General features: G+C 58.2%; 1 protein-coding gene across 8 annotated transcripts in view; it reads left to right on the plus strand.

The window, feature by feature from the left end:
• Nucleotides 1-13,845, plus strand: part of CARD14 (caspase recruitment domain family member 14) — a 29,783-nt gene that overhangs the window by 13,873 nt on the left and 2,065 nt on the right. For 4 of the 8 annotated variants that reach the window (XM_019644283.1, XM_019644282.1, XM_019644284.1 and 1 more), the window contains 15 exons: nucleotides 1,098-1,265; nucleotides 2,074-2,193; nucleotides 2,791-2,916; nucleotides 3,406-3,555; nucleotides 4,588-4,704; nucleotides 5,138-5,277; nucleotides 5,423-5,508; nucleotides 6,933-6,993; nucleotides 7,209-7,401; nucleotides 8,635-8,761; nucleotides 9,063-9,300; nucleotides 10,221-10,284; nucleotides 10,961-11,075; nucleotides 11,742-11,915; nucleotides 13,387-13,508. In XM_019644283.1, the coding sequence (XP_019499828.1) occupies nucleotides 1,098-1,265; nucleotides 2,074-2,193; nucleotides 2,791-2,916; nucleotides 3,406-3,555; nucleotides 4,588-4,704; nucleotides 5,138-5,277; nucleotides 5,423-5,508; nucleotides 6,933-6,993; nucleotides 7,209-7,401; nucleotides 8,635-8,761; nucleotides 9,063-9,300; nucleotides 10,221-10,284; nucleotides 10,961-11,075; nucleotides 11,742-11,915; nucleotides 13,387-13,508 (2,001 nt within the window). Of the gene's footprint in view, nucleotides 1-1,097; nucleotides 1,266-2,073; nucleotides 2,194-2,790; nucleotides 2,917-3,405; nucleotides 3,556-4,587; nucleotides 4,705-5,137; nucleotides 5,278-5,422; nucleotides 5,509-6,932; nucleotides 6,994-7,208; nucleotides 7,402-8,634; nucleotides 8,762-9,062; nucleotides 9,301-10,110; nucleotides 10,285-10,960; nucleotides 11,076-11,741; nucleotides 11,916-13,386; nucleotides 13,509-13,845 lie in introns of those variants that run through there. The other 4 variants (XM_019644287.1, XM_019644288.1, XM_019644289.1 and 1 more) reach the window with 4 other exon arrangements.

Below are 13,845 nucleotides of genomic sequence, written 5' to 3' on the forward strand. Positions count from 1 at the left end.
AGCGTTAACACTCGCTCACATGCTCAGCCCTACGCTGCATCTGAAATGGCATCGCTCTGCCCATGCCAGGACAGTGACCAAAAGACTCGAAGTTTACAACCCTGCACAGGCTGAGGGCTTGCAGTTAAGTGCTGTGTTCAGAATTTCTTGTAGCTGCCCCCGCATCGCTCAGTGCCTTCTCCCCCCCGCTTTCATTGTGGTTATGGTATGTGTTTGAAATGCAGTTAGGCGCATTCGTTTGGGTTTACTCCAGATCTTAAGGGTCTAATGTTACTTTCTGCATATGTACACCATGGCCTGCCTAACGCGTTGGCCCATTGCAGGAGCTGGGCTATCGCTGGTGGAAGGTTTGCTAATGAGGTGTTGGAGGGAAAGGTCCAACCAGAAAGTCCCGGCCTTGTCCGCTTGACCCCGCCTCACAGTGAGTGCCGGACTTCAGGCAGACATGCAGACATCCTAGCTTTGCCTTATGAGGAAAGACCACAGCAGGGCAGGGAGAGGCCAGACCCATCAGCTCAAGGTCCAAGTTCCTCTTGAGCCACTGTCCCACGGGACAGAGGCCAGCAGGACCTGGCCAGGTGGCTTCCAGAGCCCCAGACACAGGGCCTGCTGGGCAGGAGGCGTCCCTTTCTGTGCAGGGACTGCAAGCGCGTGTGAGTAGGTGCGTCCTGCCTCCCCAGGCCCGGCATCTCCGCCCCGTCTGACTTGACTTTCTCTTTTCCCTCACTGATGTTCGTGAATCCAAGTCCCCTTTATGTGACGTACTTAGCAGGATATGAAAATGCAGAGGGCCATTCATCTTCATCTCTGGCTGCCGGTGACTCTGTTTCAGGACAGGGTCCAAGAGCTGGTTGCCAGGGCTCCTTGTTCTGTTTCCAGGGACCTAGTCCAGGCCTTTAACCGCTACGCCTCACCCGTAAAGCTAAAGTGCCATTCGCCTCCCACAGGGATTGGGACTCTTAGTGATGTGACCGCTTTAATGGGCTTTGCAGTCTGAACTGCATCATCACTAACGAGGGAGGTGGAGAGACACACCTGGCGCTGGTCTGGGGGCCTCGGTGTTCCCACGGCCCTTTCTCTTCATCTCCTCCTGGCAGCTGTATCTGATGAAGCAAGAGCTGCAGCGAGAGAGGCTGTCGGCTTCCTGTGAGCGGGAATTTCGAGAGCGGTCCCTGAAGATGGCCCGCGGGCTGGAGCCTGGAGCCGAGGAGCTGAGCCGCCTGAAGGAGGAGAATGAGAAGCTCCGGTCACTGACTTTCAGCCTGGTGGGTCCTGGTCCCCCCAGGCCATGCGGTTTCTGACAGGCATCCCGTTGGGTGTGGCCAAGGCCCCCATGTCGCGAAACCTAGTGACTCACTCAGGCCTACCACGTTCTCCCCCTCTTCCTGCCTCTTCCCCTCGCAAGAGGCAGGATTCTCAGGGACTGGACACGATGCCCCACTCAGGCCCTCCGCGGAGGCCGTGTTGTTCTGCAGTGGATGGGGCTGACTATAAGTGATGGGGTTCGCTTTGAAGTCGGGGGACAGGGAAAGGAGCCTTTCTGCCTGCAGAGTAGCCTGCGTTGGACAGTGGGGCATTACAGGACACGGAGGGATTAGGGATGCCAGTGCCCTGGAATTATGCATGAGACTCCTTCCCATCAGTGAAGGTCTCTGGTCAGGATCTTCCTTCAGTAGGACACCCACTGGGCGCAGGGTGCCGTCGTCACGAGCCCCCGCCTGGGAAGTGAGCCTGCGGGAGGCAGTGACCTGGCCTTGGTGCTTCCCTCCCTCAGAAGCCCCACTGGTGGGTTTGTTGAAGGAGCAGCTGGAAGGGCCTGAGGGAGGAGGTTGCACTCCAAGAGGTTTCAGTTTCCAGCACTTTCCGTCTCCTCGACCAGCCGGGCACACGCAGAGCTGAAGTGCAGGTTTCCCCCAGTCTCCTGTCTGATGTGTAGAGATAGGGCTACATCCGCCCACGCCCGGCCTGCAAGCTTCCTGCTGCCTAGCCTCGGGACGAGCTGATGGGGACACTTGGCCAGGAGCAGGCCCTTTGGGGCGGTCGCGGCCCTGGGCTGACCCCTGTTTGCCGCAGGCGGAGAAGGACATCCTGGAGCAGAGCCTGGACGAGGCCCTGGGGAGCAAACAGGAGCTGGTGGAGCGCATCCACTCTTTGCGGGCGCGGGCAGTGGCCGCCGAGAGGCAGCGGACGCAGGTGACCCTCCCGCGGGCCTGGCCGGGGGTGCGCACGGTGGGGAAGGCAGGTCCGCTCATCCACACCGAGCGGAGGACCAAGCTTGCCAAGCTAATGTGTTGTTCATTCGTTTATTCCTTAGTCAGAGCTATACTGAGCACCAGCTCACAGTCCGAGACTAGAGGTCAGGCTCATGGGGGCTGGTGAGCAAACAAGTGATGAAGACATAGGTCACGTCAAGTGAGGGGGGCCCCCGGTGACAGCCAGGGATTCACTGAGTCGATGCAAAAGGCAAGGGGAGGACGGGGAGAAAGGAGACATTGGGAGAGAATGAGGCTGGTGGAGGGAAGTCCTTTTTGCATTTTGGGGTGCGGAATAATCAAAACAATTGCACATGCAACATCCGTGCATCTTGTGACGACAAAGTTCAAATATAATCAGCATAGCAGCTCTGTGGACGCTCCTGGAAATCAAGCACTTAAGAAACGGGCATGACTTCACCTTATTTCACCTTTGGAACCACCAACCCCTCTCTCCTCGAGGCTCCCCCGCCCCATCCTCAGTCCAGCCCTCAGAGCCGCTGACCTTCATGGGCTGTGTTTGTCCCCTTCTGTCCAGTACTGGGAAGAGAAGGAGCAAACCCTGCTTCAGTTCCAGAAAACGAAGGTGGACTGTGAGATCTACAAGGAGAAGATGAACGCCCTGCAGAGCCAAGTGGTCGAGCTGCAGAAGGAGCGGGACCAGGTACCAGGAGAGGCGAGGGGTGGCCTGGGCCGGGTCACAGGGCGCAGAGGACAGGAGGTACCTGTGCAGGGGAGCCCAGCTCTGGAAGCCCCCCTGCCCCGCTGGGTGCAGCCGGAGGCTAGCTGGCCACCTCACACAGCTGGCCCTGCCCTCGATGGCAGCTGGTTCCAGATTTGGGGTCTCTGTCCTTGGTCCATGTGGCTTCTCAACTCCCACCGCTGTCATCTGCTGACATGCTCACTCTCCAAACTAAAGGTCACGTCTAGTGCCTCCTGTCATTCCTGGCACACTGGGAGTTATTAAAACCACAAATTACCTGAGTTGTAAATGAATGATGAATGTGTGCCCATTGGAGTGAGCTCTGTGTTTGGCACACCGGTTGAGCCCAGGAGAAATGCAGAGGAGAAGCAGGTGGCTTTCTCTGGCTGGGCCCTGTGTCAGGCTGGCACGGCCTCTATGCACTGAGCATCGCTATGTCTGGACCTGCAGGCCTACTCCGCGAGAGACGCAGCCCAGACGGGGGTTTCTCAGAACCTGACGGAGAAGGACGCCCTCCGCAGGAAAGTGTTTGAGCTGACAGACCAAGTCTGCGACCTGCGCCAACAGCTCCGCAGGCTGCAGGCTGAGTCACCACAAGGGGTGAGCACTTACCTTCTGCTCGCTCGTGTGTGGCCTCAGATGCAGGGTGGCAGGGCTGGAGGCCGCCCGGCAGGGTGTACACGGGGTGGGAGCTGAACCAGGCCGCTTGTGGCCCCCGCTGGGGCTGGGGCGTCTGCATTCAACTCCAGCCTCTGAGCACGGGGTCCTGTGAGCAAACCATGTTGTCAGACGGTGACAATGCACACAGGCAGGTTGAGTCTGCCTCTGCACCTCCTTTTATGATAACATCATGCAAGTTGTGGAAGGGGGAGCTTAGAAGGTTCTGGAACCTGTAGATTGTGGTGTTCGATGAGAACAGAGAGCAGCAGATGAAACTGCGGGCAGCCACTTGCTTTTGTAAATGATGGATTCCTGGGATGTTTGAAAGTCAAGTGTCCAGGAGCAACCTGCACAAAGGAGCTTCCTTCCCTAAGTGCTAAAACTACAGTCAGCCCTCTAGTGTGGCCTCCCCAGCAGCTGAGACACCCTGTTGGGCGCACGTGACTCTTCAGAGATGCCCAGGGACCTGGGTGGCAGGCGGAGCCATCCCCTCCCCTCCTATGTGGGGTGCCCCAGCCCTGGCTCCCTCACCCCTCCCCACACCAACCATATTCAAAAGATACCTATGTGCATGGAGTAAAGACAGATGGACAGACCGCCATCTGCTCAGCGTGCTGTTTCTGAGTGAGGGTGGACGGACAGATCTTATTTTCTCTAATCAGCCTGTCCCCCCAATATTCTATGTGCAGTACATATAGGTATATTATACATATAGCATACAGTATCTGTGTAACCAGTAAAGAACCACATATATTCTCCAAAAGAGTGGAAATGCTGCTCACCAAGCCACCAAGTGACCCTGTAGACACCCGGGATCCCAGGCTCGGAGGAGGAGACGTAATTGTTTTGCCTGGAAGCCAACGACAGGAACCTGCCGGGGAGGATGGAGACGGGGGTAGTGACTGGGTAAAAACCCCAAGCACCCAAGGGGGACCTTTCCTGAATTAACCAGCCCATTGGGCGTCTGTGCAGCCCAGGCCAGAAGCGGGGGCCAAGGAGCCCTGTCGGAGGGGGAAACAGCGGCTTGCTCGTATGTTTGCCATCTGCCCACGGGACGACAGTGACTGCAGCTGCCTCAGCTCCTCCGAGGTACAGCCATTGCCGCCTCCACTGCTGGGGGTAGCAGGTGGCGTGGCACATAGTAGGTGCTAAAGGAATGCTTAGGTGGGCGAGGTGTGCACTGTACACCCAGCGCCCTCTAGTTCCCCCACTCAGCCATCAGCACGTGACCCTCACCCGGTTACTTGGCCTCTCTGGGCCTCCATTGCTTTATATGTAAAGTGGGGCAATACGGCCCATTTCATGGATTTATCGTGGGAACCAAGGATCTAAAATGCAGAAAGCAGCTGTTTGAGTGCCGGTTCATAGTAGGTGCTCAGCTAACGTGTCCTGGCTAAGTGCTCCTCCCGTCCCTCTCGCCTCCTCTGCCCTGACAGGGGCTGTGGGTTGCTCCCTTTCCACAGCAGGGGACGGGTGACGGTGGGGCGGTCCCCAAGCTGACCTCTGCTGCTTCGTCCTCCAGGCTCAGCTCTGGTCTGACCTGAGCACCCCGTCCAGCTGCGAGCTGGTGGACAGCTTTCGCTCCAGCAGCCCCGTGCCTCCCAGCCAGCAGTCCCTGCACAAGCGGGCCACAGAGGACTTCCGGGACCCCTGGGCTTTCAGGTAGAGGGACAAGAGTCAGGGCCGGATGGCTTGGACCCTGGCGGCTCACGGGGACACCAGCCGAGGGCCAGGCAGGTGCTGGGGGCTCTGGGTCTGAGACTGGGAGTAGGTGGCACAGCCTGAGCGGTCTTCTTACACTTGGCAGCGGCTTCCTGGAAACCCTGGAAGCAGCCGGGGGATCCTCCCCCGGAGCTAAGGCGGGCGACGCAGACCTGGGTTACGAGGTTGCAGGTGAGTGCACCCCTCCCCTTCTCCCTGCGGCCACGAGCCAGGCGGGGAAGCAAGGACAGGGACCTGCAGGGGGGCGGGGAGATGACCCAGTGCCTCCAGGGTTGGGCACAGAGACGTGAACTTGACCGCTGCCCTGACGGGGGCTCTGGCAGTTCAAGCCAGTGACCAGATGCTCTGTTTACTGGTCTCATCTAGAGGCTGAGGCAGTTGATTCATGTCCACACCCAGCTAAGCTCAGGTGTTCAGAGAGCTGCAGCCACGTGTGCCCTGTCCCCGCTCCCTGCTCTGACCTGTGGACGCCGAGGCCGCCCAGTGTTAGCAGAAGGCAGCAGGCCTCAGGCCCCACTGCCCGTGCCCGTGGCCGAGGCCTCCGCGGAGCACCTGGCCTCCTGGGACCTTCCGATCTCTCCTGTGGCTTACTTTTCACACTGACCCCTTCTCAAGCCAGGCCCCTCCCGGACAGCACCTTAACCCTTCCACCCTACACATCTGTCCTCAGCCTTGAGCCTCACGCACAGTAGGTGCTTAGCAACCCCTCTGGAATTCACCCCACAGCCCCCAGGGGGTGCACGTACCCCACGCTGCTCCACGCAGGTGCACCCTTATGCCGGGTAGGTGGGTGGGTCACATGACCAGAAACCGCACCTTTCCAAAATCACTGGCGGTTTTATTTATAACGGTGATCAGTTGGGGAGACCCACCCAGGGCATATCCAGCCTGCATGTGAGATCATGAATAGGGAGAGTTATTGCTCTTTATTTGTCTTGTTGTGAGTCTATATTATGTCCCATTTTCATACTTTTAGTGGAATTGACCTCAAATACATCAGGAGTGTCATTAACTTCACTTGACTTTGAATGTGATCACCAATGGATTTTTGCCTGTGGGCTGGGCACGGCTGCCACGGGTGGCAGCTGTTGACTTGACCCTCAAGGAGGCTGCCGCCTGGGCTGGGGGCCCATCTGCCTCACAGGTGTATGTTACAGTGCAGGGCTTGGAGACACCTGAGGACGTCCAGTCCTAGGACTGCCACTCAGAGGCCTCCACAGCCAGCTGGGCAGCCACGCAAGTCAGTGCAGAAATGTGGGCCCACAGTCCTGCTGGATTTGATAGTTGGAGTGAAGCCAGAAGTGCAGGTTCTAGATTCCCTATCTTATAAGATATTGGCAATATTCAAATATCACAAAGGACACAGTGGAGGTCAAACCCTGGCAGGTGCAGCTCTCCACCAGCTCCTCCTGTTTGGGGATAGATGAATCAAGGTCTAAGCAGTGAGGACGGGAGGAGGAAGAGAAGGCCTCAGCCTCAGCAGAGGACAAGGGGTAGATGGTGCCTGAGGCTGGGGGGACTGATCTAGCTCCATCCGCAGTGGGTGAGGTCATGGGCTAGTCCGGCTCGGTGTCTAAGCCTCCCGTTCTGTCTAGACCTTCCTGAGTCCGAGAACAGCCTGCAGCCGATCTCCAGGAGCCTCTGCCTCTTAGCCAGGTGAGTGGAGTGCGGGACCAAGATCAGCAGGTGGCAGAGTGAGGACTGTCCTATCGCTGTTGGGAGGTGACAGGCTTTTGGAGGAGGGGGTCATGGTAGGGGGTGGGTATGGAGAATTCCAGAACGCTGGGACCAGAATGGGGTCAACGGGGAGATGGCCTGGCTGGACCTCCTGCTCGGGCCGCACACGAACTCTGTCACTTTCCTTCCTGCAGCAGTGTCCCGGTGCGGCGGAGGCCAGCCCGCAAGATCCTGAGCCAGGTCACAGTGCTGGCCTTCCAGGGACACGCTTTGCTGGAGCAGATAAGTGTCATCGGTGGGAACCTCACGGGCATCTTCATTCACCGGGTCACCCCGGGCTCGGTGGCCGATGAGATGGCCTTGCGTCCCGGTACCCAGATCCTGATGGTGAGACGTGGGGTCTTTTTTTTTGTTTTTTAACAATGATGATGTTATTGTCACTGTGCATTTGCGCGTGTGTGAGAAAATACACAACATAACTTAAAATTCACCTGTTAACCATTGAGGACAGCTTTTAAAATTTTTATCGTAGTCATTAAATTGCAGAAAACATAAGTGTATAGCTTAACTAATTATTAGTAAGTGACTATATGTGCAGGGAGGCAGCTTTGACATAGCCTAAAAGCTGAATTATGACACTTCAGCCTTTTAGAAAATAGCAAGGAATTCGCAAAGCAGGCGTCACCCCATTCCTGAGACTTGCCCCGTTCTCCTAGGAGGAGGCTGGGGTTGAGGCGGGCGTGGGGTGTGAAGGGGCGGAAGGGGCGGTGCCCCTTGGTCCAGAGCCCCGTGAACCCCACCTGCTCCTCCCTCCTAATGGCTGTCCACATGTGAAGCCCTGTCCTATGTCTCGAAGGATCTCAGATCAAGCTTCCTATATGTCACCTTGTATTCTCCACTATACACGACACAAAAGCCCTTCACTGCATTTCCAGCAGCTCAGCAGCCCTCTTGAGAGCCTCAGTGACCAGCTTATGGTGCGATCACAGCCACAGAGCCCTTTATGATGTTTTGGGAGCCAGTCCTGATACCCAAATGGGGCCAATTCAGTTCTAACAGGGTTAAAATCACACTTCAATTTTTTTTATCATTATAAAAATACTCTCCTAAACTTAAAGCAATACAGGGAATGAATGGAGTGGACAGTGAGAGCTGATGAGCTTTCACAGCTGGGGAGGAGGCGGGTGGGGTTGCCTGGCACCTAGTGGGTGGAGGCCAGAGATGCCCTAAACATCCTACAGGGCCCGGGACGGCCCCACAACACAGAACGACCCAGCCCCCAGTGTCAGCAGTCCCAAAGCTGAGAAACCCTGATCCAGGATGCTCTCAAATACTCGAGAACACAGGTCCCTTCTGAAGAGCAGAAGCTCGGTCCTTGCGGTGACCTTGTCACCCAGCATGTTGGGGAGGTTGTGGTTGGTGCCTGGGGTGGGAATGTGTGTGGTTTGTAGGACCTGAATCAGGGTGTCCTGAGACAGGGCCTGTGACAGAAGCTCTGATGGGTGTGTGTGGGTGACCGGGAAGGGCAAGTGGGTTTACAGGGAGATGCGCCTGTGCTCGGACTGCGGCACAGGATCAGAACCCTGGTCCACAGGGCTGGCCCCCGTGATTTGCCTGCAGGTGGATTGCGAGGCCACAGAGCCCTTCTTCAAGGCCACCCTGGAGGGCATGACCCTGGAGCAGGCTGTCGGACATCTCGGGAGGGTGAATGGCTTCTGCTGCCTGTCTGTGAAGGTCAACATGGAGGGTACACAGCCTCCCCCCCGCCCCCGGCATGTCACCTCTCAGACTCGCCCAGCTACCCAGGCATGTCTCTGTGAGCCCCTGGCCATGCCGACACCAGCTTCCATGGCCCATCCCAGAGCCAGGCTGCACCCCAAGTCTGTGGAGGTCCCCAAGACAGCTGGGGACACCCACTCACTGACTGGCACCAGATGGCTCTGGAGACTGGGAGGTTCCTCCTTCCGCGCCTTTCACATTCCAGAACCTTCCTCGTGTGGGATCACTGCGCAGGCTTATCTGTCCTCATGGGGTTTTTTTTTCATCAGGTTATAAGAAGCTGGTCCAGGACCTGAAGGCCAAAGTGGCTACCTCAGGGGACTCCTTCTACATCCGGGTCAACCTGGCCATGGAGGGGCGGGTGGAGGGGGAGCTGCAGGTGCGCTGCAATGAGATACTGCACGTGACCGACACCCTGTTCCAGGGCCGCGGCTGCTGGCACGCGTCCCGCGTCAGCCCCTACAGCATGAAGGACACGGAGCACGGCAACATCTCCAACTACTCACGGTCAGCAGCTGTGGCGGCCTGAGGGTGGGGAGCTGCCCACGCCCCGGTGACATCTCCGGGCCTTGCTCAGCACGGGGACCCCCTCTTGCTCAGGGGAGGACTGGTCTTCCGGAGGCCCCAAACAAGTGGAATCCCCAATGTGCTACCTGCCAAGTTCACTGCTTGGACAGGGTTTTTTATGAAAAGGGGCGGGCCTCAGTTCTAGAGCATCCTAGAGCATTTGGGACCAGACTTTCTCAACCTCAGCACCGTTGACGCGTCGGGCTGCTTGGGGCTGGCTCCCTTTGTTGTGGGGGGCTGTCCTGGGCACTGTAGGGTGTGGAGCAGCATCCTTTGCCTCCCCCCACCCCCAGTTCTGACAACTCAAATGTCTCCAGACATTGCCAGTGTCCCCTGGAGGCAGGGTGACCAGTCACGCTGGTGAGTCCAGGACTGTTTTGGTTTTAGCACAGAAAGTCCCACATCCTGAGGAACCCTTAGTCCTGGGACAACTGGGACAGTGGTCCCCTCCCTGGGGCACCAGCCCCGCTGAGAACCGCATCCTAGGTCAGCCGTAGTGCACAAAGCATGGTGTCTCGTCCAGCGCCTCTCCAGCTTATCACAAACCTGAGTCCCCTGGAGCTCAGCCCAGCAGGCGCAGGAGGCCCGAGCTTGTATTCCCCACATGCTCTCTGGGTGGGGACAGCCTCACATCCACAGGCCACACTGGGAATTGGGAGGGTCAGGAGCGGTGGCCTCCACCCGCACTCATGCCCAGTCGCCTCAGTTGGTGACTTCAGGGTGGGCTGAGGCTTTACTCGTTTTTTGAAGACCCCAGGGACAGTAGCGGCTGTCAAAGTGGAGAGCCACTATCGGGGGCAGTGGAGGTGTCTCCTTCCAGCCCTCCTTCCAGCTGGGTGGGGCTGTCCTCCTCTGTGCAGGGCTCAGCAGCTGCTGGTCACCCTCATCCAGGACATGGCTCAGCAGAGCACCACCGCCCGCAAGGTGAGGCAGCCAGCCCGGCCGGCCCAGGTCCCGGATGTGGGCCCTGCTCGGGCGGCCCTGCCTGCCTTCCCCTCCTTCCCCCCCAGCTCACATCACCTGCAGGAGGGGCCCAATCCACCCCTCCTTCCACTGGAGGGGCCCAGCCCCACCTGGGTTGGGGGCTGGCCAGAGGTCCCTTGTGGAGGGTGTAGGCTACTGTACGCGGGGGTGACCCCTGTGTCTCTCCCCCGTGGGCCCCTGCAAACCTTCACCTGTATGCACACACCACACCAGCCTGCACATTCTTCTATGTGCAAATATGTCATGTGTGCCCTCTCCGTTGCACACCCAGTCACCCATTCTCCTGTCCATCTGCACCCCGTCTTTATTCTGAGGCTGGTTCCTTGTTGGTTCCCTGAGCAAGGCACTAGGGCAGCCCCCCTGGATCGCAGCAGGGCTAGGCTGAGGGCTCCCCGCGCTTCCTGCCTCATGCAGCCCACCCTCACTACAGATGCTCCGCTGGGGGCGGGCAGGGGGCTCTGCCTGAGGACCCTCTCCTTTCTGCCTCCTCCTGGCACGGGGCCTGGGCCTCCTAGCTGTTCAGCGGGCACAGCGTGGGTCCCCTGGGGGCAGGTGCCAGGCCCCCAGCCCTCTGTGGACGGCTGGAATGACTCCTCATCCATTCTCTCTCCTCCAGCAGTCTTCTGGGGGACCCCAAAAGCTGGTCCGCATCATCAGTGTGGACAGAACCAAGGCCAGCCCTCTGTATTCATCCTTTGACGGGTCCCAGTCAGACGCTAGCAGGTCGGAAGGTGAGGCGGGTGGGGCTGGTGGAGGGGCCCCTGGCCCCACGTGTACGAGGGTGTTTGGGAGGGGCTGTAGGTTGGTCAGCTCAGTCAGGGTACTTCCAGTCGTTGGGGTTGGGGTCAGCTTTGTAAGAGCTGTCATCGATGTCTTTGTGCCTTTCTGGAGAGCAGCTGAGCTACGCAGCTCATGTCCGTCCTCCATTCTAAGCTGCCCACTGCGAGTCCACAGCCACTGGTACCATTGCAGCAACAGCAGCCCGTTTAGAATAGTAACAACGTGTCACCATCCAAATGCCCAACATTAGACAGACCAGTGGGCCTCTCAGATCGCTCCGGAGTGGTTGGTGTGGGCACGAGGCTGTGACACGGAGCTCAGCCCATTTTCTCTGTCCCTGTCAGACGGGATTAAACCACAGCTGTGGAGATGGCCCTGGAGAGTCACAGGGTTCTGACCCACAGGCACAAAGGGACAGCTAAGCCAGGGCTGTGTGGACACATGGGTCCTTGTGCTAGGGCCCAGTGTGACCCGTATTTCTGTAGGTGCTGGGCTGCGATGGGACGCAAACCAGTCCCTTCTGGGGGGGGCCAGGGGCCCAGTGCACAGCCAAGGAGAGCTGACCGATGGGGCCCAGGCTGCCTGGCATCCGGCCACTCATGGCTCTTTTCCCGCAGAGCCCTGCACCGGGCACTTCTGGGCTGAGAGCTATGTCACCCTGGCGCCCTACACGCTGGTGCACCCCCACAGGCCCAGCCGGCCCCGGCCCGTGCTCGTGGTGCCCAGGGTGGTCGGAAAGATCCTGAGTGAGAAGCTGTGCCTCCTCCAAGGGTTCAAGAAATGCCCGGCAGGTATGCTCTCACCTGGGAGTCTCACCTGTGTCAGGAGGTGGGCCAGGGCCTTGGCTTATCTGCTTGTGGGTCACTGTGCAAATGTCCTGGTGCCGCTGTAACAAATGACCACACACTGGGCCACTTAAAACAACAGAGATTTATTCTCCCCCAGTTCTGGAGGCCGGAAGTCCGAAACCAAGGTGTCTGCAGCCCGTCCTCTGTCAGAGACGCTGGGGAAGGGTCCTCCCTCTCCTCTGGCTTCCCGTGGCTGCTGGCGCCCTGGGCATTCCTTGGCTTGTGGCTGCGTCACTCCTCTCAGCCTCCTTGTCACATGGCCTTCTCCCTGTGTCTCTCTGTCCTCGCATGATCTTACAAGGAACCAGTCAATGGATTAGGGTCACCTGACTCCGGTACAACCTCATCTGAACTGACCGCATCTGGAAAGACCCCATTTCCAAATAAGGTCACATTCAGAGGTCCCAGGTGGACATGAATTTGGGGGGACACTATTCAATCCAGTGCAGTTACTGTTGGCAAGTAGGCTTGTACTTAACTGGGGTGGTACCGCTGAGGGTGCCACCCACCTGCCGGAGGCTGCATTGTGGAGCCCTGGGTCCCAGTGGACAGTCTGAGTGTCTTCACGCAGCGGGGACGGTGGCTCCGTGCTTGGAGGGCGGAGTGAGGTGTTGCTGGTGCTTTTACTCGTCCACCCTTCACTGGTTGATGGCTGCCCCGGAGGCGTTAGGTTACCTATGACTTGAGCTGTCTGCGAGCTGGGTCACCATGATCTGGAGGCACTTTGGACGGGGGAGGCCAGGCGCAGGGCACATGCGGTTCTGTCACAGGGGTCTGGGTGGTCAGAACCAAGAGAAGCTATTCCGGAAGAAAGGCACATGTGGGGTGTGTTTTAACAGGTCGGTTGGGGGCAGTTCTCAGCCTTGGCACTGACACTGGGGTGGGGCTATCCTGTGCATTGTAGGATGCTCAGTAACATTCCTGGGCTCAGCCCACTGAATGCCAGTAGCATACCCCCTCCCCCCAGTTGTGACAGCCAGAAATGTCCCCAGACATTGCAAGAGCCCGTTGGGGGCAAAATTGCCTTGGTTATGAACCATTGGTTTAAGGGCTGCAAGGGATTTCTGGGTGTAAGAAGTTGGACATGTAAGTGGGAGTGTGGGAAGTGGTGGAGGAGGGGTTTGTTTATCTACATTTGTCGGTCCATCCCTCCGTCTACCCATCCTTCCTTCCTTCCACCCTTCCATTCACCTCCCACATCCTGGCATTGACGGAGCACCGGCTGTCATGGTTTAGGATGAACACGCAGGGCACAGCTCCTCTGAGTGGGACGGGCAGGGTCACGTCTGTAAAGGGGGCGCCGTAGGGAGAGCTTCCCGAGCTGGCGAGGTTCCCGGGCAGGGGGACAGCATGGAGCTGGCTCAGGACCCCACACAGCTGGGTGTGTGACATCCCTGTCCGCTGTCACCTTCAGAGTATTTGAGCCAGGAGGAGTACGATGCCTCCAGCCAGAGAGGGGACGTCATCCAGGAGAGGGAGGCGTCCAGCGGCCAGTACTGTGTGACCCGCCAAGCTGTCGAGTTCCTCATGGAAAAGGTAAGTCAGCGGCCAGGGGCCGTGCTGGGCATTTGGGAATTCCGCCTCAGAGGAGGGTCCTGGGACAAGGCGGGAAGGACTGCCCGTGACATCTGAGGGACACTCGTCACCCAGCCTGTTCTGGCTCAGTGTTCAGCGGGAACAGCGCGGAAAGTCCAAGGCGTTTCCACCATTTAGGCTCCCTGTGACCTTGGGCGAGTCTCTTAACGTCCTTGAGCCTGTTCCCTCGATGCAGATGTTTAATACCATTTGTTCAGTGAATAAACAAATGGAGATAACACTCCATGTTTTGAGGCTCAAGCCAATATCTGAAAAGAAGCTGGCTGTGAACTGCAGA

Source organism: Hipposideros armiger, unplaced genomic scaffold (genome assembly GCF_001890085.2).
Source record: "Hipposideros armiger isolate ML-2016 unplaced genomic scaffold, ASM189008v1 scaffold_87, whole genome shotgun sequence".
NCBI lineage: Eukaryota > Metazoa > Chordata > Mammalia > Chiroptera > Hipposideridae > Hipposideros > Hipposideros armiger.